Source organism: Acomys minous, assembly GCF_964271855.1.
Source record: "Acomys minous genome assembly, chromosome: 16".
Taxonomy (NCBI): domain Eukaryota; kingdom Metazoa; phylum Chordata; class Mammalia; order Rodentia; family Muridae; genus Acomys; species Acomys minous.
The window spans coordinates 44865417-44891378 of NC_140498.1; the positions used below are offsets into that span (position 1 = coordinate 44865417).

Sequence of the window (25962 nt, forward strand, 5' to 3'; positions counted from 1 at the left end):
AGCCTAACCGAACACCCAATCTGGTGCATTCTTTTATAAGAGTTATCTTGGCCATGGTGTTTCTTTGTAGCAAAACAGCGGTGACTAATGGCTAAGACATGTGCCCAGCACCCTTGCTATCACTATAACAGCAAGGTATCATTTGTTATCCATATTTCTTTTTAAGTGAGAGCAGCATGAGGTTTGAAAGGCACTATCACACTCCAAGTCTGATAGCTACCAAGAGGCAGAGAGAAGATTTCAACCGAGATCTTTACAACACCAAAGGAGAAATCAGGTTTCCTCTGATATGTGTCGCTCGTGGCACCTGGAATACAGAAGCATGGAAGCGGGCTCTCTGAGGTCAATAGAATGCCTCTGTGTGCCTGTAGAGAATTCAGAAGGGAGGCTCCAGGTTTCAGGGGTGAGGGAGGCCACTGGCATCCAAGGTCCTGGCTCTACTGTTGGAGCCAGATGAGAGAGGTGGGAAGAGAGTGCTGAGGTCCACCCAGATCAACAGGGAGTCAAAGGACACAAGCTCCCCAAGGTCCCCTTTCCCCAGTCTTCCAGAGCTCCAGTGAATGACTAAACTCCAGACAAGCTGGGTCCCTTGGAATATCAATGGATAGCCTCTCCAAAGACTCAAACAGGCTGACAGTGGTGCCAGGAGGCATGGGGAAGGCAGATATGGCTTCTGAAGGAGCTAAGACCTTCTACAATCCTGTGACCACATCTGACCATTTCTCTTGGAAGGCCATTGTCCTCTGATTATTGCAGCAGATGGAATTAAGAGTCTAGCATTATATTTAGCCCAATGCCTATAGATGATAGGATAAAAGGATAAAACACGAGAAGCACTTCCATTTCCCGAGCATTCACCATGTTTCCAGGAGCCTTTCTGGTTTCTAGTTTCCCAAGGAAGACAAGCTTGTCCACTGTAAAGAAGGTGAGCCAACAGAGCCCAGTGAGGCGAGGTAACTTGTCCAAGGCCATTTTCCTAGAGGTGTTAGGTCAAAACCCAGTCTGTCTGACATCAGCATATTTTTTTTCGTTTCTTCGTTTCTTCCCACTATCGCTCCTCTTGCCAGCTCAAGGAGGTCAGGTTCAGGTGCTATGCCTCCATTTCTTTATAGCTCAGGTCTTCCATGGAGCAAAAGCCAAGGATTACTCATGATAATTCCAGTTTGTTGGGTTGTAATATTATGAGCCTGGCTCTTTCTGCATCTCACATCTAGGAAAGAAACTCAGGAGAGAAACACAAGGAAATAGACAAAATGAGACAGGAAAGCCACGGCCATGTGCTTACTGCTCATTTGAGCTGGAGAGATGGTTCAGAGGATAAAGGTGCCAAGGTCAATGCCTGGGACCTATATAGTGGAAGGAAAAGAATTGGCTTCTGCACGTTGTTCTTTTTACTTTTAAAGAATAATTCTGTTAATTCTTAATTCCATAGAGTGCATTTTGATCATATTCCCCTGCAGAGCCTTCAGCAGGATCAAAGGTGAAGACTCTGGGAGCTGAGCTGGATGAAGTGGAGACTCCTTATCCTGACTCCTGTACAGGGAGAGAGCCACCTCCCTCCTGGGGCAATGTTTTGATCAGATAGCCACCTCAGTTTCTCTCTCCTCATGATCATCATCTCTTAGGAAAGGATTTAGGAAGAAAACCGTAAAAACTGTGCATCTCCTAACAGCAGGCTATGGTGTGGCTCACTAAGAATGTGCTGTTAATGCATTTTAATGACATGCTTTATAATATCTTATTAAAGATTGCAAGAGCATCTAATCATCATTTAATAAATATTAATGAAGCATTTACAAATCGCACCTTAATTTATAGTGTTGGTACTCATGTCCTGCCCTGGTCATCAATGGCATGTGGGGCACAGTGCCTTGACGGAGGCTACCATAGTAACATCATGCCAACACAGTATCACAAGTGATTTTAAAATAATAATAATAATAATAATAATAATAATAATAATAATAATAGCAATAGTAATTCTTGGAGTGCAGTTCAGTGCAATGAAGCTTGATACCCAAAGCAGTTTTAGCAATTATTATTCTGTTTGGGAACATTAAAACATAATCTACCATGAATTTATAATCCGTAGCTTCTCTCTCACTCACTTTTTAATAATAGGCAATAATTATAGGCCCTCGTGCAAAACTTCCTGCAGATGTTGGGAGATCTTGCTCATCTGGCACATGCTGGTATGCAGGGGCTTGGTTGACACTGGGCAAGTGCTCTGCTGACTCCGTTTCTGATGTGCACAGAGCGTAGAGTGTGGCTGCTCATCCCTGCCATATGGATAGAAGCAGAGCTTTCCTAGCCACTGTTCCCGCAGCTCTCTTCCTGGCCTGACTGAGCTGCTCATTCCAGGGTGTCATCATGACCATCCTCTGCAATTCCTGCTGGTCTTCAGCCAGAGTGACATTTGCACGGGCTCGAGGGGGTCGGGGGCTCTTCCAAGTCACAGAAAGCAAGAATTGGAAATGCACTTACAAATCACTTCCTTCTATTTCTCCTTTTGTAGACAAGGTAATGAGGCTTTATGCGGAGGGACCCATGGCGGTCACACAGTAACAGGGAGAGGCAGAGATGAAAACAGGCCCGTCCCAAGGACTGTGACTCAGTCTTTTGTTTCCAAACTCGAAGTTGAGGAGAAGGCAAGTGCCCTTAGGCTGTGAGTGTAAGTGGTGCCGGCTTGAAGCAGTATGTTTGGGGGGATGGTCTAGAGAATGCTTGTCCTCTGGAGCAGGTGGGCTAACCCTCGGGACTTTGCAGCTTGGCCTCCTGTGCAGGTGGCTAAGGATCATCGGTACTAAGAGGAATTGACCAGCAGGTGGCGATGCAGGGATTCAAACTGCAGCAGCCACGTCCTAATGCGGCCCTGGGCCTGTGATTCACATACCCCGGCAGAAAAGCTTGAAAAAATGAGGGGCTCTGGATTTGTCCTGTGCTTTGGCGACACTTGGACATAATGGGGAGCTTTCTCCTAGGTGGGAAAAAGAGCCAGATTGAAGGACGCGAGTACAAGCACCGGTCGCTAGGTCAGCAGGGCTTTGGATGAGATCCTGGGGGCGGTTACAAAGAAAGGGAGAGAGGAGAACCCTCCCAACCCTGCTGTGTACAGACTGGAGGTGCCTGCTCTTTGCCTGTTATGGCCAGAGTTCAAGGTAGAAGGGCAGGCAGGGAAGCCTTTGCTGCAGGCCAGTTTGCAGAGCGCTTACTTCACTCCCCAACCTCATGTTGTTTCTGCTCCCTCACAGCTCTAAGGTAAAAGCACTCGTACTAGACCATCTTAATGTGCTCAAGTAGTTCTTACAAAGAGACTTCTTGATACCGTGTTGCTCAATGGGAAAAGGATATTTTAGGGTGATGCTTGCATTTCCAAGTCAGAAGACTGAACTTTCGTCTTTCTGCTTCTGCCACTTGCTCTCTTAACTGTACAAATTGACAGCTCTCGCCACAGAATGGGGGCGGGTGGGGTGGGAGGTGGACTTCTCTCCTTCCCTGTCTCTGCAGCTGTGGTCTTTTTAAAGAGGTGGGGAAAGAGAGCCTCCACTTTCTTGGCAGTGCCAGGCTGACCCATCACACAGAGACATACTCCTGCATCCCTCAGCCGGTAAGGCCAGCACCAACTCTTCCTGCTTCCATATATACAAGGAATGATGTCCTTACGTTCCTGCTGTGGCTGAGCCCAGCTCCACCTGTGCCTCAGAGTTAGAAAAAGCTCTGGTCCTTACTGACAGCTTGAGGTGTGTCCTGGTAGCACAGGAAGGGTGCCTTTCTTGTTGGTAACGGTGTGTGTGTGTGTGTGTGTGTGTGTGTGTGTGTGTGTGTGTATGTGTTGTTGTCTCCTGGGAAGGCTGAGGGTCCTGATGCTAATGCTATCACCTCTAGAGTCTGGAGTGAGTCTATCTGAAGGAGCTGAGCCCATATGCCTCCAAGTTGTTCCATTTTTGTCATCATCGGGCTCTCCCGAGGATGCTTGATGCAACACTGCTTCCATTTCGTGAACTTCCTCATTTCCAAACTGTCTAGACCTCACAGTGCCAAGAACAAGCTCCCTGTTTTGTTGTGAGAATGGTGCTTCCTGCAGGTGGGAGCTCCATCCTACTCTACTCTCAGACACACTCTGTATATACACACACACACACACACACACACACACACACACACACACACACACACAAACACACACACTTTGTTCAGTTAATAAGCAAGCAGTTGGATAGAGGATAGAGTCAAGTCTCTGGATCCACTGGTTGCATCTGTTTTCTTTAACAAGCATTATATAACAACGGCTTAGGGCCAGGAACTGATTAAATAGCTTTTGAGGCATAAACTCACACATACCTAGTAAAAACTCTATGATAAGCCATCATTCATACTCTATCCCTGACTTTCTGCTGGGGTCCTGGAAGTGCACACCAGCCAAGCCAGCTGCTCAGAGCCCAGCAAGAGGCCCAGGTGAGGATTCAAACCCAGGTTGTCAGACTTCAGGTTTGTTCCAAGCTGCTCTTATGACTTCTGTTGTCTCCCGGCTTATTGCGTTCTGACCCAGGCCACTGTATGTGGATTTACCAGGCGGCGATGCAAGAGGCCACAGAGCTTAATCCTCAAAGCTAGCTCACAGGGCTCAACTTTGAGAAGATTTGGACATGGGAGGTGAAGAGTCTAACAGTCATCAAGCTGGACTTCGCTTTGCCTCGGCAGCCAGAGTGGCTGTGGGATTTCTCTCGGTGTGAACGTGAGAGGGGAGGAGGGAGAAGAGGATGGGGTAAAGGAGGAAGGGAAGGAGAAGGCACAAAAGGCAGGCAGGCAGCAGGGGGAGAGCTGAAGGAAGCTGAAAAGGAGGAGAGGGGTAAGGGGAGGAAATAGTAAAGCAGGAAGGAAGACAGAGACACAGAGAGAGAGAAGGGGAGGGAGCAACAGGGGGAAGGAGGGAATAAATTGAAGGTGGGTATGATTGAAGAGGAAAGAAACAAGAGGGGAGGAGGAAGCGGAAAGGAGGGGGAAGGGAGGAAGAAGAACCATCAGGAAAGGAGGAGGGGTGGGGGAGGGGGAGGGGGAGAATGGAGACAGCTGGGGAGTGGAGATTCAGTCCTGAGAAATGGCTTTCTATCTGCTCATTGCTTGGCATGGCTCCACTGCCTCAAAGCCTGCAGAAATATTGGAAGTCAAGATCCAATATAATAATTGGCTTACAGATCTGAAAAGGGATGGCTAGACACTTCCATCTCCAAGATTCATTAGCGCAGCTCTCCTTCTACCTGTAAGCCATTTTCTAATCAAACTGGCACAGGGTCTGCGCTCCACCTGAGCATAAATGGGCTGCTGCCAAGTCCCTCTGCCTCTGCGGAGGCCAGGAGCTGGCCGGGATGGATTCCCTCTCTGTGGACACTCGATCATGCACTCTGTCCCACACAATAAATAAGAAGCCCTCACGTTTTAAATCCCACGGAAACAAGACTTTGACTCTTGTGTGTGAACAATCCCCAAATCTGTATCTTTGGGTCTCTCTGAAAATGGGCAACAGCTATGAATTATCACAAGATGATCCATAAAGACCTTCCCTGGATACTTTGCCTGGTGGTGTGAATATGGAAATATCATGTCATAAGAAACAAATGGAGCCACGACCTGCAGAAATCCTATGTGAAAATGCACTAACATTCCTCAGATCTGAGTGAATACTCCCATCCACTCAGTCCCTTGCTAGGACTCCATGTGTGTGCTACCTGTCACAACTTTTCCATCTGCCGAATATTGAATTTGTTGTTAGCCATACACTGTAAGCTATCTCTAAGTGAACTAATCCGATTGCTTGTAACACTAAGGTAAAAGGGAGCATTCTAGAAAAAAAAAACTCTGACCAATTAGAGCCAGAGAGAAAATAGTAGCCTGATGGAAGGGACAGAAGAAAGGCAGCAGATCATGTTTGGGTCACAGGGCATCCGGTCTGCAGCAGATGGGCACAGGTAGCCAAGGATATCTGTAAGTACAGTGCATCACAAAATCATGAACTCACTAAGAAGACAAATTTTCTGTGTGACTTTTGTAAACTCCCTTGTGCGGTTCTCCAATATAAACTTTATAAGTGATAACTCCATGCAACAATGTAAATGTTGAAAATGATGCCAAGAGAGGTTTTAGGATTTGCTTAAACAGTGTTCCACTATGTATCCTTGGCTGCCCTTCAACTTGCTATGTAGAACACGCTGTCCTTGAACTCACAGATACCTGCCTGCCTCTCCTCTGGAGTGCTGGACTTAAAGGTGTCTGCCTCCACATCCTACTGAGAAACTTGAGACTTTAATTATTCTTTAGCTTTTCTCTACTGTTTCCAGAACAACCATGTTTGGTCCAGCTGGAAGATACTTTTGTAGAGGCCATGTAGTATTGATGGAGACATCTCAAACTGATGGCCACATGCCATGATGCAGTTGTTGAGTGGAGGAGCACTTTCTTAGCATGATCAAAGCCTTGTGCCTGACAAAAATGAGATCTTATCACAAGACAGTATTTTACCTCCACCCCAACAGCTATTGTTCTGAAACCTTGGAGTAGCATAGACGTAAGATTGCTCTATCTTATTGAGCATTAGGGTGGAAAGCAGACAGCTCCAAACCACGGCAAGGTGGTGTGTGACTAGCGTGTATAACACCCAAGGCCTCAAACAGCTGATGCGGTGAGAACATCCTTGCCTTTCAGGAAGAATTCCTTTTCAGGCTTCTGTGAGACTTCCATTTGGGTGGTAACACTCTTCTCAGGAGTGCCACTAAATGTGTGCAGTTCCATTTGGCAAAGATACTAACCACAACCACACAGATGGCTCGCTGCCCGGTTGGGACGAGTGTAGGAAGAAAGGGAGATAGAAGGGATGGGAAGGGAGTCAGTAGGTCCTGACAGCCTAGAGAAGTTGAATGCAGGGCCAGCATTGCCCCCACATTCCTCCTAAAATGTAGAAGTTTATTTAAGTTAATTTATTAAAAAGTTTTTTTTTTATGTATACAGTATTGTGCCTGCATGTACACCTACATGCCAGAAGAGGGCACCAGATCTCATTATAGATGATTGTGAGCCACCATGTGGTTGCTGGGAATTGAACTCAGGACCTCTGGAAGAACAGGCAATGCTCTTAACCTCTGAGCCATCTCTTCAGCCCTATTTAAGTTATTTTAACACGAGGACACAGGTGGTTATAGCAGGTGGCACTGTAGATGACACTTAAGATGTAATGGCTATCTGGTTTGGGACTTAGACTGGTTGAAAACAGTAGACTATCATCTGTTAAGAGATGATCAAACTCCACCCTGGGCTGAAGAGAACCACGTGATATTTGAGGGATGTGGTATTTGTTTGTATTATGCTCTACTGTGCAACCCTGAGCTTGGGTGGCTGTGGACGTCAGTCCTCACTGTTCTCCAGGTTCCGAGTTGCGCTTATAGGGTTCAGTTCTCTTACCTGTGAGATGGGGTAATAGTACATCGATGACCTCTTTGAGGAGTCAACACAGTAACGGTTGTAGAAGGCATCCAGGTAGGACTGATGTGGTGCTGAAGAAAAAGGAGACGTTGTGGAAACATCCAGCTAGGGAAGAGGCTGGGTATGTGAGGAGAGGGTACTGACCTACTGTCTCCCGCACCATGCCCTTGCTGGCCTCCCACTGCATAGGAGACAGGTCCTCTGCAGGAAACTTTGAAGCATGAGCAGAAAGGAGAGGTGGCGCAGCTGAGGGGGCTCCAGGCTTTGTTTTGAGCCTTTTTCCTGGGGAGATAGGTACAACCTTTTGCTTACTGAGATAGGGGTCTGGCAACAGACCAAAAGAAACAGCTCCATCTATGCATACCTTGGTGAACAATGAGTTTATTGGGGTTATTTATAGGCACTTTAGAAGACTCAAAGGAAGCTTCATGAATGTCACCCTAGCATGCTGACAGCTCATGAAAGCTGCACTCCTGGAGCTCCCTGCTGGCTGATGCACAGGAGAGGGTCTTCCTCTTCCTCATCTTTGCAGTTGATAACGCTCCTATAACCTTTGGGAGGGGCCTTATGGACCTTGTCACTCTCTGGGTTTCCTGTGTCTGATAAGTTGTGAGCTTCTATCCCTTCTTCAAGGGAAGGATGTTTCTTCTCAGAGGAAATAGCTACATGGCAGACTTCCTCTGAGATAAATGTGCGGAAACCCTCAGGACACATCTTGACCCTTGTTTCATGGAGTGCACATGGTTGAGGCTTTCAGTGGCCTTTCTCCGATGTACGACAGGAGACCATAGATACCTCCAGCTCAGAGAAAAGTCACCTCATGCTGATCTTTCTCTAGTTTACCATGCACATGATCCACTGGGGCCACTCAGAAAATTTTCACTCATTGGTTTGGAGCTGGTTCTGGGACACTTCGTGGCTAATGAGCTTCAAGACATGGCCGTGCTGCTGATGTACAGCTTCCCTCTGGGGTTGAAGGTCCACTGGGACATGATGCTTGAGGTGCTGCCACTTCCCTTTGCCCCCTCACCCACCATCACCCACTCTGTGGTCTACCAGTCCATTTATTCTAGTTAAAGGGCTCCTTGTGATCATTCCTCGACATACTGATTATGTGATTCACTTAAATTAAATAAAATGCACCCTATCGAATGCACAGCACACAAAAGAATATTTATTTGAATATTAAGTACAGATAAGGCTTCCCCTGGGATTATTTCAAGAGCACATTTGCAGGATTTAATTGCAAGGCTTTCCTGCTCTTGGTTCCTTTCAGTGCGCTCCTTGTGAAAATATTTTCTTTCTGAAGGTAAAACTCCACTCTGTTGGTTTATTATTATTATTATTTTAGATCTGAAGAGCTCTCTGAGCTCCGTCATTACTGCCAGTGTCTAATTAATACTGGCGATGACAAAGCAAACAGCCACCTGACCTAGATTCCTCAAGTAAATTGCCTGCAAATTACAGAAATGCCTCCTCGTCAGTTTGGACCTTTTGATATCACCATTCTTCCAGCAAATGTTCCTTAAGCTTAGGGGCTTAAAGACTCAGGAAATGTTTGTCTTCAGGTTTCTCTTCAGAAAGAGCATTTATATACATGTGTGTCTAAGTACACACACACACACACACACACACACACTCTTACACAGAAGCATACACATTCACCCAGAGAGATACACAGAACTAACTTGCACACACATATATCCAAACACACACTCATGCACAGAAAGACAGACATATACTCTTTTTCACACACACACAGATACACATATTCACATACAAACATGCACACTTGCACTACACACACACACACACACACACACACACAGGCATATGGCAAGCACAATCACCATCCCTTTCTGACAGTTGAAGTGGTGAATTAGCAATGCAGTACTCTTCAAGCTTTCTGGGTTGCACAGTCACGCCCACATCTTGAACATGGCATTCTGTAATATCCTGAAAAATCAAGAACAAAAATACCTCACCAGCCTGTAAAAGATTTTCTCCAGGAGCTGAAGGCAACACAGAAAGCCAGCCAGCAGATGTCCACCTCAGGGCCTTAGACTAGAATGTCACTCACCACGCTTCTCCATCTCTGTCTAGAGAACTCGTCTTCTGGGACGCTGTTCAACCTCTTTTTAGGGCAACACAGTACCATAATTTCTCTCTGCTGACACTCTTTCTGACCCATGGACATGTGGCTGCTAACACCCAAGAACACAGATTTCTAGAGTGCCCACTGCTTTGCAAAATGCTTGTTTCTTATCCCTTGGTCTCGGAACAAATCACAATAGAGGCAGAAGTGATACCTGCTCACATTTCATTTCTGTTGCTATGGTAAAATGCTCTGATCGAAAGTGGCAGATGATGAAGGGGTTGAGCTTGGCTCACAAGTCCACATTTTAGTCCATTGCTGAAAGGGAAATCAAGGCTCTTCTAGCAGCTTCACCTCATATCCACAATGGGGAGCAGAGGGAGGATGGGTGCATGCTTATTGGCTTTCTTGCTAGGTTTTGCTCACATGGATTTCTGCACTCACAGATCAGGATCACGTTGCCTAGGGAGTAGTGCTGCCCATAGTGGGCTTGGCTTTCCCACATATCAATTACCTTAATTAAGAAGATCCAAGCTGCCTCACAGATATGCCTACAGGCTACCCCAATGCAGAAAATTCCTCACTGAGACTCCCCACCCAGGTAAAGGTCACCATCACAGCTGCACACCACTTCCTTTCTTGAGTCGAAGAGGCACTAACAGAATGTATTCTGTGTACCAGGGACTTTAATTGGTATATACTTTTGAAAAATTTAACAACTTTGCAAATATGAGCTCATTCAAACTCAAATGGCAACCTTTGGAGCAGCAACAAAGGCCTAGGCCAGAATTTTTGTCCCTAAGTTGATAAGCAGTGGATTTGAGATTGCAACCTGAGATATTTTCTTTAGCGTTTACCTCTGATCACTTAAAATGTTAGACACTTGTCTACCCATTAATATGATCAGGATGTTTGCCTACAGAAGCTATGGTCTGTGGGTTTAGGGTGAATTTATTTAATTGGGAAGCAGATTATAAAATTGTTAACTCTAATAGCAATTATCATTAGAGCATTGTGACATTCAATGAAAAAGAAACAACAACAACAAAACTAGTCCAGTTAGAGCATCTTAATGTGAAACTGTCTAGAAAACCTACATTCTACCATAGTAGATAAATGCAAATAGCATGCAAATAGCCCACCTGTCCAACCCGACTCTTTCCCAGTTCTAAAAGTGGGCAGAGAGCACGATGGGAAATCTGAATTGTGATATTCATGCTACATGAGCACTGCTCCTCTCTGGCTGTGGGGTAATGATGGCCCCAGGAGACTGGTCCAGGGAAAACTGCCAAAGCCTTTTAGTTCTGCAGGAGATTTTCATGAGTATTGTTTGAATATTCTTGGACTGAGCAAATGACTGGGGGTAAAGCTTGCAGGGGCCAATTATAACCCTTGATTATGAGGGAAAGGCAAGGCAATTGTGTCTACCACTGAAACAAACAGAAATCACCTTTGTCATGATGACAAGTGTTTGTTCCAATCCTCCTCTGCCTCGGTTCACAAAATACCTTATTAAGTCTACAGAATAAAAATATGCCTGGGGCGATAGTTTATTATTAGGATAAATAATAGGCAATATGTTTCCCTCACCTTGAAAGGGATCTGACACAGAGTCATTCTCTGTCTTGGCTCCTGTAGGTGTTTATAGGTCACAGCAGCCTGGGGCTGCCCTTTTGTTCCAGGACCAGTATGCAGCCTTAAATTCAGAAATCTAAGAGGTTCTGAATTTGGGTGCTGGATGGAGGCAGGGGTGAATCAGATCCTCATCACTGGTTGCTTGGGGCGACTACCTTTCACTTAGGGTTGTCTGTTTCATCTTTCTTCCTGGACAGAATTATTTCAGACCTTGGAGACTTAATCATGGAACTGCTTAGCAAGTAAGTGCATGAGAGAAGAAATATAACAAAAGTAACTAGCCCAAAACAAATGCTCTTCAAGCCTGTGGTCTTTTGAATTCTACGGACATCCTGACCTCTAGTGTCCCTTCCCAAAGACTCTAGTGTCCCTTCAATAACATAAAACGTACTTGACTCCATTGGGTGACTTACAATCCAGAATGAAGAATGACCCAAAATACCCCAGGATGCTACTTCTCTCATGATATAAGTACCACAAGCATCCAAGCATCAAGAGCATCCAGTGTTACAGATTTGAATGGTCGGAAGAGGGGCTTACTATCAGGTACAGCCTTCTAGGTAACTCACCACAGGCTTGATGCTAAAATCTACTCAGTACTTTGGGATTTTGAAGCATGTTCAATAATGGTTTCCCAAAGACTCTGAACCATAAATTAGCCCTGGGAATTCTTTCAACATCTGGGCTTATAGACTTACTCGTTTTCATCATTAGGTTTTGTTTCTTTCTCTACTTAGTACTTGGTCTTGCCATGCTCCATCCCCTCTCTCCTCCCACTGGCTCTATATTTCTAACCAAACCACAGCAGGTTTTAGTACCACATCCTAGTTTTCCTCACTGCTAAAATAAAAGTAACATAGGAGAGCTGAGCTGTGTCCCTTCCCTGCAGTGTTCTCTCAAGGCATTTTCTTCACTGGTACTTCATGAGCCAGAATTGAGTTAATTAATGATGGTTGCCTTGACTCATTGTTGTCACTTTGTGTTTTTATTTCTTTTTAATTGATTATTTCTTTCTCTCTGTCCTGAATCCTAAGCACTGGCTACTGTTTAAAACTTTCCATCCTTAAACAAAATAAATAGTCATCAAGTAGATAACAATTTTTTTAACTGATTATATAAAGAATCCTGTTTTTTTTCTAGTCAAAGGACCCACGTGTGTGTGTGTGTGTGTGTGTGTGTGTGTGTGTGTGTGTGTGTGTGTGTGTGTGTATCAATTGCAATTGCAATTATTTGGTTACAAACAATGCTGGCTATTGTTCTATTCAGGGGTGTTAGATCTCCATTAAGTCAGGTATTTGAGAAACATTCCACCTATTTCCTCAGAAGTCAGACTGAGAATGAGAAAGATGAAATCTTTTATTTTGATTTTTAACTTGATATAGATGATTTTATTTTCCTACCAAAGAGAATCCATAGGGCCTGGGGAGGGGGATGGCTCAGTGGGAAAGGAAGTTTGCTGTGCAAACTTGAGGACCTGAGTTCCAGTCCTCATTACCTACATGGAAAGCTGGGTGTGGCGAGACAAGCATAAGTAACCCCAACAGTATAGGGGCCAAGGAGGGCGTGGGGAAGATGACAGGAGGGTTGCTGAGGATCATTAGAGCCACCAGCCTGCTTCCATTTTAATGGGGGACACTGTCTCAAGGTAATGAAGACCCTAGACTTTGCATATGGACTCATGGGCATGGAAATCTCACACATCTCTTCCAATAATCTTTGGCTGTCGCAAATCTTCAGAATTGAGTAAAGGCTCAAGAGCTCATCTCCCATCTGCTTAGAGGCTCCACCTTGTGCAGCCATAGCTATTGTGTGTTTGTCAGTGCGATGGGCACACCCTGCCCACAGAACAGCTTTTCATGGCTCTCTCTTTAACATCGTTTGGCTTTTTCCACCCCCAAGCCCTTCTCAGAGACATTTATTTTTGAGAAGCACAATGCTTCATGCAGAGCAGATAGCTGCAGTGCAGCCTTTTCATTAGAGGTACTCTTCTGGCACTACACCAGAGTGTGGAGTTCACACGTGTCAGTCAAGTGCATAGTGTAACCCAAAGTACATTGAAGGAAAGGCAAAGCATGCTCTGCACTCAAGGTCCTTTGAGACCTGTATTTACAGGGGATTCTATGTGGTTTCAGAAGACTTTATAATAATGAGTAGGACAGCTAAGCTGAAAAATGCACAGAGCCTCCCATTGATTTGATTTATTGAGTTTTGTGTTGCTAATCTTCTGTTGCCTTCCTTTAAAAAATGATTCACAATTGTTCTTAAAACTGGACTCTCCAACAGCATGTTTTACAAACAAGAAAACACGTGCATCTACTTGTCCATTCATTTATCCTGTGTCTTTGACTCTTGCTTTCACAAGGCAAGTGGATCTCTACCCAATTGCTTCTTACATTTGACTTTTCTCCCTGACTCAATTACTGCAATTCCGTAATCTCCCTGAGCAATTCATTCCTCCTTTTCTCGCCTGAATATGTATTTGTATTCTTCCCCTGTGTGCATGGTCTAAAACACAAAACAAAGAGTCATGGATGTATTCTTCAACTCTCTGAGGCTGGGCTGTCCCTTTTATTATGTGCTCTGAGGACTTTCCTAAATTCACTCTGGGAGATGTCTTGTATGATAAAAATTGTTCCTTTTTCCATTTTTCAAGGAGATGGGGAGAGGCTGTAGTGTGCTCCTGTCTGTTCATGACAGTGTGTTTTCAAGGCAATCTCACTCTGTAGACCAGGCTGCCCTCGGCCTTGAATTCTTCCTCCTTCTGCCTTCCGAATGCTGGGATTGCAGGTATGTGCCACTATAGTGGGTCCCCGCAGACCTCTCCATTTCTTTCCCACTGTCTACAACAGTAGCACCCAGAAGACACTCAGTGTCCATGCAGGAATGGGCAGATAGTTTTACAGGTCTATTCTACGCACCGTCTTCCAGAAGAGGGAAGCCCTAAGACATGGCCCTCAGTTCCTCATCTTTACAGAGGTAATCTGGTAAATTGAGTGTGTGTGTGTGTGTGTGTGTGTGTGTGTGTGTGTGTGTGTGTGTAAGAGAGACAGAGACAGACAGAGACACAGAGAGACAAAAGCCAAAGACACAGAGACAGGGATGGGGGAGAAGACTGAGGCAGGGAGAGGGAGACTGGCCCCAAGACAGGAAGGATTGGAAGAGAAAATTCAAAGCATGTGGAAGGGAGCTCTTGCGTACTGTTGGTGGGAAGCGAGCCAGCCCAGATACTGTGGAATTAACATGGGGCTTCTTCATTATGGTGTGGCGTGACCTAGCCACACCACCCCTGGGTATTTTCTCAAAGGATTCTAGTCAATATATATCATAAGCACTTGTATATCCGTGTTTATTCATAGTCCTTTTTACCAAAGATAAATTCTAGAATAAACTTACATCTCACAAACAGGGGGACTGGCGAGGGAAATGTGGTCTATGCACAATGTCATTGTATGTAGAATTGTGTTGAGCCATAGTGAAGAGTGAAGCTCTATCTTTTTGGGGAGAATAGGTACAAATCTATGGCAGTCTCAGAAAGAAACACAGTAAATATTTCCTTTCATTTGGGGGAATTCTAGCTTTCTTGTACAGGCATATAAAACCATCCAGTTGTACATGTCATTTAACAAGAAGCAAAAGCATCCAGGGAACAAAGGGGACTAGTAGGAGCAAGGGAACAGAAAGAAAGAAAGAAAAAGAGAAGGCAAGTTTATGGGAGTGGTTCATGGTCTGAATACATTATATACTTGTATGAAAATATCCTTCTGAAGCTATATACCATGTACAGTTAATATTTGAGAGAGGGGGGGAGAGGGAGGGAGAGACAGACAGACAGACGGACGGACATACACCCCAACACACATCCAGTCACACACCACACACACACACACAGAGAGAGAGAGAGAGAGAGAGAGAGAGAGAGAGAGAGAGAGAGAGAGAAGAGAGAGAGAGAGAGAGAGGTGGGAGAAGCTGAGCTGAGAATGGCCTTGCTGCCTAGCTGAAGACAGGCACTGGAGGAAGATGAATCCAGGCTATTAAACAGCCTGTACACCCAGAAGAGCAAAAGGCCGCATGCGCTGGTTTATTGCTGCAGTTCTAACCTTTCATAAGCGCTTACTTGGCAGCCCTATTGAGAGTGGTATTTGATTCTGGAAGCATCTTAAAGGAGCAACACCCGACCTTCCACTTTTCCTTTTTTCATTTAGGCCATAAAATATATTGGCTTTGTGCATTACTGCCAAGGGAAGAGAAAGAATGCCATGCGTTAGTTTCCAAATGAAGTGACATTTAGTGAAGTGTACATTTAAGATATTTTTCTGGGCTGGCTTATTTCAGACTAAAGAACAAGGGTCTCTCTCCATCATCCAAGGTATGGAATTACATGGGCTTCTGTTTCTCTTGAATACCCTGCCATTGTTATAGGAGACTGTGTGTACCTATACAGTGGGGGCCAGATGTCTACCTCAATTGTCATTCTTTTCTTTTTGAAAAGAAAAGTACAAGTCTCAGAGACAACTGTTGGTCAAAGGAAGTGAGAGCAGGAACTCAAAGCAGGAACCTGGAGGCAGGGACTGAAACAGGGGTCATGGAAGAATGCTGCTTACCAGCTTGCTCCCTATGGCTTGCTCACCCAGGCCCATGTGTCCAGGGGTGGTACAATCTGGAGTGGCTGTTCCATGTCAATTATTATTCAAGGAAATGCCCCAATAGACTTGCAATCTGGTGTAGGCATTTTCTCTTCCTAGTTGTGTCTAAGTTTATGTAAAGTTGACAAAAACCAACCAGCATACTCAGTTAAATCAATTGTCATTCTTTAGGTGCTAACCACCTTGTTTTCAAGACAGGACCCCTCATTGCTTTGGAATCCATCAAGTATTCTAAGCTATGGCAAATAAGGCTCCATAGCAGTGCGATTACACGACTGTGCTACCATGCCCAGCTTTCGAATGGGAAAAGATGGATTATGAGTCTTGAACTCAGATCCTTATACCTACGAATCAAACAAGATAAGCCGTCTCCCTAGCTCTGCAGGAAAAACAAGAGCCTTGGTATGTCTTGGCAATAACCTTAGGAACCATCTGAGCATGCTTCCATCCTGCTTGGCATTTTGTGATGTGTAGACTTGCTAGCAGAGACACAGCTGGGATTTATCATCTTTACCCACTTGGATCTTGATTCTTGGGAAGGAAGGAAATAGCAAACCATGTATTTGTACCGTATGTTCCAAACACAAAAAAAAACAGGTCCCCCAGCACGTGTGCATAGAAGTCAGAGATGCAAGTTAGTTGGCTCTCCAAGAGACCAGTTACACTAACTTCCAACCCAGATAATGTCTGATGGGTGTAGACCATCATGGGTCGTAGTGGAACATACTGTAGGAGATATACAACTTATAGAACTGGGCTGGAGTGGGGAGATAGGATTCTGTGAGCGACATACGGATTGAACAAGGGAAGCCTCAAAGGATGGTTTAAACAAAACAAACTGTGTCCGCTCATGAGAAAACATGCGTTGTCCCTACTACCACCCCAGGTCTGTTTCTTTAGTAGCATCATTTAAAATGCGGGTGTTTACTTTTTTATTTACATCACTATGGTTGAATTCTGCTCTTACTAAGGTCCATAAGAAAAACATTGTGGCATGGCTTTGCCTTGCGTGGGGTAGGCTGGGATCTGCCTGGCAGACCTTTGTTATTATTTTTTTCAGAGACAAAACCTAAAGTTACTAGTCCTGTTATATAGCATTGGTACAGATGAAAGCTAACTCAAGGGCCACAAAAGTTTACAGAAACTGTAAAGCCTTGATAGGAATCTGTCTTCTGATTATGGATGTACCACCTGTCATAGAGGGTAACTCGAGAACTGTACACCAGCATTAAGAAACTATTAGCAGCTCCTTCCACACACTGCCCGTGTCATTTTATGGTCTTCATTTAGAATCTGTGGCCTAGTGGAAGTTTGTATGAAGTGTGAGGTTTGGGTCAGAGTCCCTTTGAATATGTATATGGACATGCCTGTGTGTGCACACTCAATTACTCTAACATCATTTGCTTGGGGTGTACCACATTTTTGGTTTCCTTTTATTGGGGGTTGGGTTGCATAGTTTATTGTTACTCTAAGAGCTGTGATACATCCGTCTCTCCCAGTCTACAGAGAATCAGTTTTTCTCGACTTCACATGAGTGCAGGAGCCTTAACACCCATCTCAATTAGCTTGATTACGATGATGATTCCACTGTTTATATACAACAACCATCAACTACATGTGTTAATTTTATCTCATTGGAGATGGGGGAATCCAGGCACATTTCTCTCCGTCTCCACACCATCTTCTCTTTGTTTTTAAGCTGACAGGATAGAAAATTTACATAAGAAGCTCCCAGAAACTTCATTTCTCAAACGGACATCACTACATATACCTCAGTGATGTCAAAAGCAGCAGACTTGGGTTTTGTTTTCATGGGTTTTTTTTTTCCTTTATGTGTATGTATGTAGGAGCTCTGGTTGAGTGCAAGCCACCTGGGTGCCGTGCCTGCAGAGGCCAGAAGACAGTATTGGACCCCAGAGCTGAGAGGCACGTGACATGGGTACCAGGAACATTGCTGGGATGCTGTGCAAGCTCAGGAAGCACACGTAACCGTGAACCACCTCCGCAGCCCCTAGACTTGTGTTTCAATTTATATTTATAGGCAACGTAATCTTTCTGTCCATCGTCCTAAGTTTTGTTTCACATCCGCTTTAGGTTACCTCTGCTCTCCAGAAAACTTACTTCCTGCATCACATGTGCGAGGCAGGTCTGTTGGCGGTGACAAGTTTTAGTTACTTTTATATTTTGTCTTGGTTTATGTTTATATTGCTGAAGGTGGACTGTAGGGCCTCACATACACTCTACAAGAGTTCTGCCGCTGAACCATACCTGCCCCCAGCCCTCTCATTGAATTTAAGCTGTGGATAAGAAGTTATTTCAGCAATAAAACATGGTGATTTTCTATAGTTTCCTTAGTTTTGTCTTTATTTGTGGAGTTTTAAAAGATTTTTTAAAAATGATTTGTGTTTGCACGGCACATGTATGTTTACAGGAACACAGGTGCTCACTGCAGCCAGAAGAGCCCGGCAGGTCTTATAGGACTGGAGTTCCAGGCAGTTCTGTGTTAGCAGCCATGGGCCCTGGGAACTCTGACCTCTAGACGAGCAGCAAGCTCCCTTAGCCATCTCAGTCCCTTGTTTTTATTTGTATCATTTGTTTAAGTGAAAACTCTATATTTATCTGGACAATTACTGCCTTGTACATTTAAAACATTTGCCTATGTTTTTTTTCAAAGGTTTTCAATAAGTTCCCATCAAATTCTTTATGTGAGTGTGTATGTGCTCGTGTGTGTGTGTGTGTGTGTGTGTGTGTGTGTGTGTGTGTGTGTAAAGAGAAACAGACAGACAGAGACAGAGAAACAGAGACAGAGACAGAGACACAGAGAGAGATGTGTATGCTTATGTGAGATACAGAGAAATAGAGAGGGAAGGAGGGAGATCGGGGGGGGGGGGGGGGAGGGAGGAAGGAAAGAGATGTGGGGGGTGTGTGTGTGTGTGTGTGTGTGTGTGTGTGTGTGTGTACGTGCATGCGCAGGCGCTCCTCTGTGTGCATGCACATGCACAGAGGCCAGAGAAAGATTTTGATTGTCTTTGTCTATTATTCTTGACCTTATACCCTTAAGGCAAGATCTCTGCCTGAATCTGAAGATAGACTTTACCCATTAAGTCCCAGCTATGCCTCTGCCTCCCTCAGGGATAGTGCTGGGACACATGTAAACACAGCCACACAAAGGTGAGGTTATGTGGGATCTGAGCTCAAGTTTTTATCCATGCGTGAGCAGCAAGAACTCTTTTTTACACTGTAATTTTGAATAGAAGGGTTTTTTATGCATACAGTATTTTGTGGTTATGGTTCCCCTCACCCAACTCCCACAGATGCTCCCCACTTCCCAATCCATCTACCCAAATCTATAAATCTTTCTTTCATTCTCATTAGAATACAAACAGTCACCTAAAAAAATAACAAAATAAAACAAATTAAACAAATAAAACAAACCATAATGGGACACAATAAACAAACAGGGGAAAAGAGAGCTTAAAAACAAACAAAAACAAAAAACAAAAACAAAAAAACTCAAGAAGCACATACAGATTCTGAGACACACACGGAATTTAAACAAAATTGTAAAGTATAGCATGTAAGATAAGATCTTTAAGGGAGAAAAACAAACAAACGGACAACCCTCCCCCCCCCCCAGAAATACCAGACAAATAACTGTGAGACAAAAACCTCTGAAAATACCATTGGGTTCACTTTGTGTTAGCCATCTACTGCTTGGCATGGGGCTGGCTCTTTCGTGAGGGTTGTGTATCCAGTGTGACTCCATGGAGAAAACAACATTTTCCAACCAGTGGGTATCAGTGGAGGTAAATCCTGGGTTAGAGATGGGGGCATAGCTGGTTTCTCTCTCAGCTCTGGGGCCACATCTGGTTCAGACCTGTGTAGGCACCGAGCAGGCTGACACAGTCTTTGTGAGGAAATATGTGGGTTCTCACCCACGGAGCCGTCTCCCCTGCCCAGCTTCCAGCAATTTTTGTCATGAGGCTTTTTTGGGTGTGGATTTTTATTTAGTTTAACTCTTTTGGAATTTAACAAACTTCTTGAGCTTGTGGGCTTATATCTTTCCCCACTCATTGGGACATTCAGCTCTTGTATCTTTCGTTTTTCTGCTCATAGTGGACACAGCATGTTCGCTACTTTTCTGTCGCTGTAATAAAATTACCCTGATAAACGCAAGTTAGAGGAGAAAAGTCTTTGTTTTGGCTTACAGTTCAGAAGGAGCACAGTCCCCCATGGCAGGGAAGACATTGCAGAAGGAGCAAGATGCACTAATCCTATTTTCATCCAATCTTATTTCATTGACACACTACACTGGTCGTGGAGAGAAAGAGCAGGAAATGGGGCCATGCTGTAAAGCCTCAAAGCCCTCCCCAAATTGTGTTTCCTCCAACAATATTTCACTCTCAAAGGTCCCCTAACCTCCTGAAGGGGCACCACCATCTGGAGACCAAGTGCTCAAACACAAGACCCTACTAAAAACATTTCCTACTCAAACTACAATGTAATGGCAGGAAAAGCAAGGAGGAGGCAGTGCCTCTTAGGAGCACAGCTCTTCATGTCCTGAAGGTGGGCTCTTTTGTCTTCCCCACAGCTCTGGTTGGACACAGCCTGGGATTTCTCAGACTCAGAAATAGGCAGCGGTGTGAGAGAGTGGTTGGGAGGGAGGGAGGGAGGAAAGGAAACAGAAAGGGGGAATCTCCACTTTCTGCGATTAAGAATCCTCAAGATACACCTTAGCAAACTTCTCCTGGGACTCGGCCATCTGTCCGTGGGCACTCATTCCTAAGGTCTCCCAGGACTTGGCTGTCTGTCCGTGATCATTCATTGCTAAGTTCTGGGTTGTCTTGGATCCTAGATCAGCTGCCAAGAGACAATATGAGGGTGGAAAGTATTTCAGATTCGGACTTTGGTCCCTATTACACTTCAGTCTAACCAGACACCTTGGGCGATGCTTCCTCAGTGTGTCCTCTCCTGGTCTCTGTTTGCTGTTAAGTGGGAACCTGCAGCCTTAGAGCAGACACCGCCACTCCTCAGTCTCCTACACTGTGTGTCTCTCCTGCCTGAGGATTTTCCCATCTTTCTTCTTAACGGTTTATAGAGATATAATCTAAAGTGCCTATTTCAAGTATAATTCAATTCGAGAATTTCAATTTATTTATCTGGCTATACTCCTTTACTTTTTAATAATTTGGAAAATTTCTTCTCAATCGTTTCCTCCTTACTTTTTTCCTCTTTAATGACCAATTGAACTATACTTTTGGCAGATAATGGGAACCTTAACATTTGTACATTTTTGTAGCTTTTTTCTCATAAGCTGAAGTGAGTTTTGGGCATATTTCTCATTTGTATTGTTTTTCGAACTGTGATTTTTTTTCATACATTATAATATATATATTTCATAAATAGTGTTGTGGTTAATTAAGACCCACATATGAGTCAGTTTCCCTCCTTTCTTTCTGTCCGTCTTTCTTATGATTGCCAAGAACTGAGCCCAGGGACTGAGGATGGAGAGGCAAGTGACATCAGTTGCTGGAATGCCTCTCTAATACTAATGCACAAATCCTAGGTGTGATCCCCAGCACCACAGAAACGGAGCCTGGTGGTACGCAGCTGTGTTCCCAGCCGTCAGAAGGTAGATGGAGGAAGATCAAGACCTCAGAATCACTGTTGGCTGTATAGCTAGTTCAAGGCTGGCCTGGGATATGTGAGACTCTGTTTCAAAATAAGGACCACAGTAGCAACAACCACAACGACAGAAAGCAAACACAACCAAAAGACATCTTCTCAGGGGTAATTTTCCAGGTGAAGGGGCTATGAGAGCACTTCCATCTATAGACTTCAGTCAGGCTCAGGTCTATCTGAAGCAAACATCCTTATTTTTGTTTTTATTTTAGAGCAAGTGAAAAAGAAACTCAGGACAAAACACATAAAATATACATCAAGCGTTGGTTTGCTAAAGCTTCTCATCCTTCAGTAAAGTTTCAAGGAGCTCCGGGTACCCTGTCAAGGGCTTGGAGTTAAGAGATTTTACACTGGCTTACAGAAAATAGAAAAAGACAGTGTAAGCTGTCAATAATGCAAACTTAGTTTCACTTTGGCCATTTGCATTGAGGCCTTATCCATCAATCCTCATCTGTGCTAAAGGACCATGGCAGCCAGTGTTCCCAAGTTGCATCTCTCTCCCTCTTTGACCTCTGTGTAATCAGTTAAATCTGAATACCTCGCTGGTCGTCTCCTGCTAATGCACCCTGCTTTGCCTGCTTGGATAACAAATCATGACGTCACTCTAACGAAGCCCCCTTGGCTGGGAGGAGGAGCACACTGGTCAGGCACAAAGCACCCACCAGTGTTTGGCAGGGAGGACTACCAAAGCTTCGTTCTTGGAATGGTGACAGATATCAAAAATTGAACAGGCTCTCCTCCCCTGCTCTAAGACCTGCTCTCAGAATCCTTCCCCAGGCAGTCTGTCTAACTCCCATCCCCAGGCAGTCTGTCCATCTGGTTAGGCTGGACCATCAAGCCCCGTCTGTCATCCCAGTATCTCTCGGGAGGCTGAGGTAGGAGGATCACAAGTTGAAGGCTGCTTGGGCAGCATATTGTGCTCAAGGCTGAGCGATTTAGTGAGATCAGTCTCAAAATAGCAAGAGAAGAGAAGGCTAGGGTAGAATTTAGAGGGGAAGCGCTTGCACAAACAAAAGTAATAGAGAACTGATGAAACGCGACCTGTTTCCCAGGGCATGCAGATAATAATAGTCACCGCTGGGCAGTGGGGAAGACACCTCATTGGTTATTGCCATGTCACACCCAACCTAAGACAGCGTTAAGGAAGAATGTGTCTACCTCTTAAACAGGACTGGAGGGGTCTGCACACAAAGAAGCAAACCCTTGTGCTCTTTAGACTGGTGCCCCCTACTCCTGCACCCCTGAAACATTTCCTTTAGAATACCGCTCCTCATTGCTAGATATTTCTACATTGTCCAATGCAGAACAATAGTGACCAGTCAACTGTCTGAACCTAGAGAAAATGTAATATTTACAATTAATTCTGGGTCTTCTTTGAGCCCAGCCATGAAATGCAACTCTTTCTCTTCTGCCTTCCTCTCTTCTTTCCCTGTCTATGTGTATAGATGAGATATTTATATGTGCTACTGTGAGCCCACCTGTGCATGTCAATGCATATGTGTGCTTATGTGATCACATGTATCTGGGCATCCTTGTGTATGGAGATGCACAAGTATGCCTGTGTGTTCATATATGTACATGTGTGTTTATGTGTTCACATATATGTGGGTATTCCTGTATGTAGAGATGCACGTGTCTGCTTATGTGTTCACATATATATGTGTGGAGATGTGTGTGTGTGTTTCTATGTTTGTATGTGTGTGTGTCTGTGTGTGTGTCTCTGTGTGTGTCTGTGGAGGCCTGAGATTGATGTCAGGAATATTCTTCAATCTTCTCCCTTATTTGTTTCAAAATTTTTACGTTTCATAATCTATTGTGTGTGCACATACACATACATATATATGGGCATGCCATGCCCACCTGTAGATCATTTGTCAGAATTGATCTTCTGCTCTCACCATGTGCGTTCTGGGGACTGAGTACAGGCTCTACAGCTTGAAGGCAAATGCCTTTATCCACTGAGCCATCCCACTTTGGCAAGCACAGCCAGCATTTATGTGCCTTCCAGGGATGCCATGGAGCCCCACCCCAAACCCCGTGCTTTTACGCTGCTGTTTCAACAGAACCTTCTGACATTCTCCCCCCTTTTTTTTTCTTCTGCAGGTTTTGAGGCAACAGATGAATTGTGAAAGAGAGCAGCTGCGGGTAGGTGTAACCTGTTTGTGACAGGCTCCTGCTTCCTGTTTCTGTGTGATAAGTAAAGTTTCCCTTGTCTCTTTCAAGACCTAGAGTCTAAATAGCAGGCTTCATCTCAAGACGGGTAGAGCGGGCAATATTTATCCCAGCTAATTTCATATTGATTGAGCTGGTAAATTCAGTAGATCTTCCTTTGAAGTGCCATTATAGTATATATGGATTTTTTGATTTAGATTTGGCGATAAATACTTCTCTTGTGGAATTTGTTTGACATCATTCGGCTCTTTTTATGTACAACATGAGGTCTAGGTAATCACAAAGGTCAAGAGGACACCTTGCTGCCCTTCTGATGCGAATTCCCAGCTGTTTGCTGAGTGACTAAAATGCACTTTTACGATGGGCAGGGCTTGGTGAGCCACAGCTTATCAGGCCTTTTTTTTTTCCAGGAGATTTTGAGTTATCCATAGACTTTAGACCTTGGTATCATTTGTATGCTGGAGCAATGAAGCCAGAATACTAAACTTCACAGGTTGTTTTCTTACTTAAAAACAAGTCCCCAGATTCAAATGTATCAGATGCATGAAGTTTTCCTTGGGAAAGGAGAGAAATTCTCTTTTAATCAGTGACACCGTTCTCGCCTCACATGTCTTGGTTTTGCATCCTTACTGGAATGATCTTGTGTGGAGTTTTATGAAATATCTGTATCTCCTGCTTCTGTGTGCCCCTGCCCCTTTTGTTTTTTAAGCATGCTTATATGTGGGGACAGAATTTAAGGTGATAGCTGGCCATTTTTTGATGTCACTGCTGAGGACTTGCCATTTTTTACTGGACCATGTGACTTACCTTTGTTTCCAGATTGCTATGAAAACTAAAGGAATCTTTGGCTTTTTGAAGCATGGGAGTATTTGAGGAAGTGGTCTGGGGACCGTGGTGGTCCAAAATGTTTGAGCAGAATGCTGCAGTAAATGAGCTTAAAGCTCTAGCTACATCCAAGGACGTTGCTGAGCCGTAATCTTCAGGTGGCCAGGATTCCTCATGTTCTTTCTGTTTTCCAATTGCTTTTGTCATCTGGTTTTTAAATCCTATATCAAACAATGAATCTGCCTGTACAAAACTGAGATGGCGTCCCAAGCTTCCTTCTCTGGTTATGTGTATACGTTTTGTAAAATGTCCCACTCAGACCTCGATTAATATTTCATCTCAGTCCACATTTCTTCTTAACATCAGTGCAGTTTCAGCATGAGACAGCCAGCGAGACATTTGTTGGCTGAGCGTGTTGTTCAGTGGTAGCTCCCTTTCCCGGCATGTGTGAAGCCTTGCGTGGCATAAACTAGGTGTGGTACCACTTACCTAGGATTCTAGCACTCAGGAGGTGGAGGTGGAAGATCAGAAACTCAAGGTCATCCTTGGCTACCGGCAATTTTGAGGCTACCCTGGGCCCCCTGAGACAACTGTCTCCAATCTTTTCAACGGCATTTGCTGAGCTCTGCTACTGTTTCCTCTCGGCGGCCCGAATGGCTGGTTTATCCTAGTAAATAATGCATTGGGATTTCTGATTTTTTTTTCTCTCTTGTTTTGGTGGAGGAGGATGGCCAGAAGTAGGTCAGTTCTAGATAACGAGCAACGGATGCGTGTGTCTCCAGGAGGCCTTGGCACAGTCCTCAGCATTCATGGGATGCTGAGCTCTTTTGTAAATGATGTTGCCTTGGAAATTTAATGGTGAAGAAGACAAAGAAGGACTTGTCTGCAGCTTGAGAGGTTGACGGTTCGATGGAGACATTGTCCATAGGGTGCAGCTTAGAAGTGAGTGGGGTGTCCTTATTAACCAGTTGATAGACAAATTAAAGTTAGATAGGCCATATGATGCAACATGGAGCTGGGATCCAGGTGGGGCCCAGGAAACCTCCCCACAAGCCCACTTCTGACATCACAAATGGCCGCTGTATTGTTTGAGCTCTGGTTTTAGAATGTTAAGCTAAGTCGTGTTTTAAGTCAATGACTGCCCCCTTTGCAGTTGATAAAATGAACATTTGAACAGTTCAGTTTTGACACCAAGAGAAAGCATTGATTTTTTTTTCTCTTTGCATTTGACTCAGGGGACCTCTTTCAGGTTTTAGTGCACTGTTCGGTATCTCACTGTTTTGTGTGGTGGGTCCCAGGGTGAGGTACGCATGTATGTGGCAGCCAAGACTGTTTCTTGGCTGTCATTCCTCAGGTATCATATGTTGCTTTTGTAATCATTGGCTTGATGCTTAACCAGTAAGCTAGGCTGGCTGGCCAGCTACTCCCAGGGATGTT

At 44.5% G+C, this 25962-nt stretch overlaps 1 protein-coding gene across 29 annotated transcripts in view; it reads left to right on the forward strand.

Annotated features, from left to right (window-relative positions):
- The window catches only part of RBFOX1 (RNA binding fox-1 homolog 1), a 2117065-nt gene that overhangs the window by 1488034 nt on the left and 603069 nt on the right, over positions 1–25962 (forward strand). For all 29 annotated transcript variants that reach the window (XM_084764427.1, XM_084764407.1, XM_084764449.1 and 26 more), the window contains one exon: positions 23632–23673. In XM_084764427.1, coding sequence (XP_084620553.1) covers positions 23632–23673 — 42 coding nt within the window. The remainder of the gene's footprint in view (positions 1–23631; positions 23674–25962) is intronic.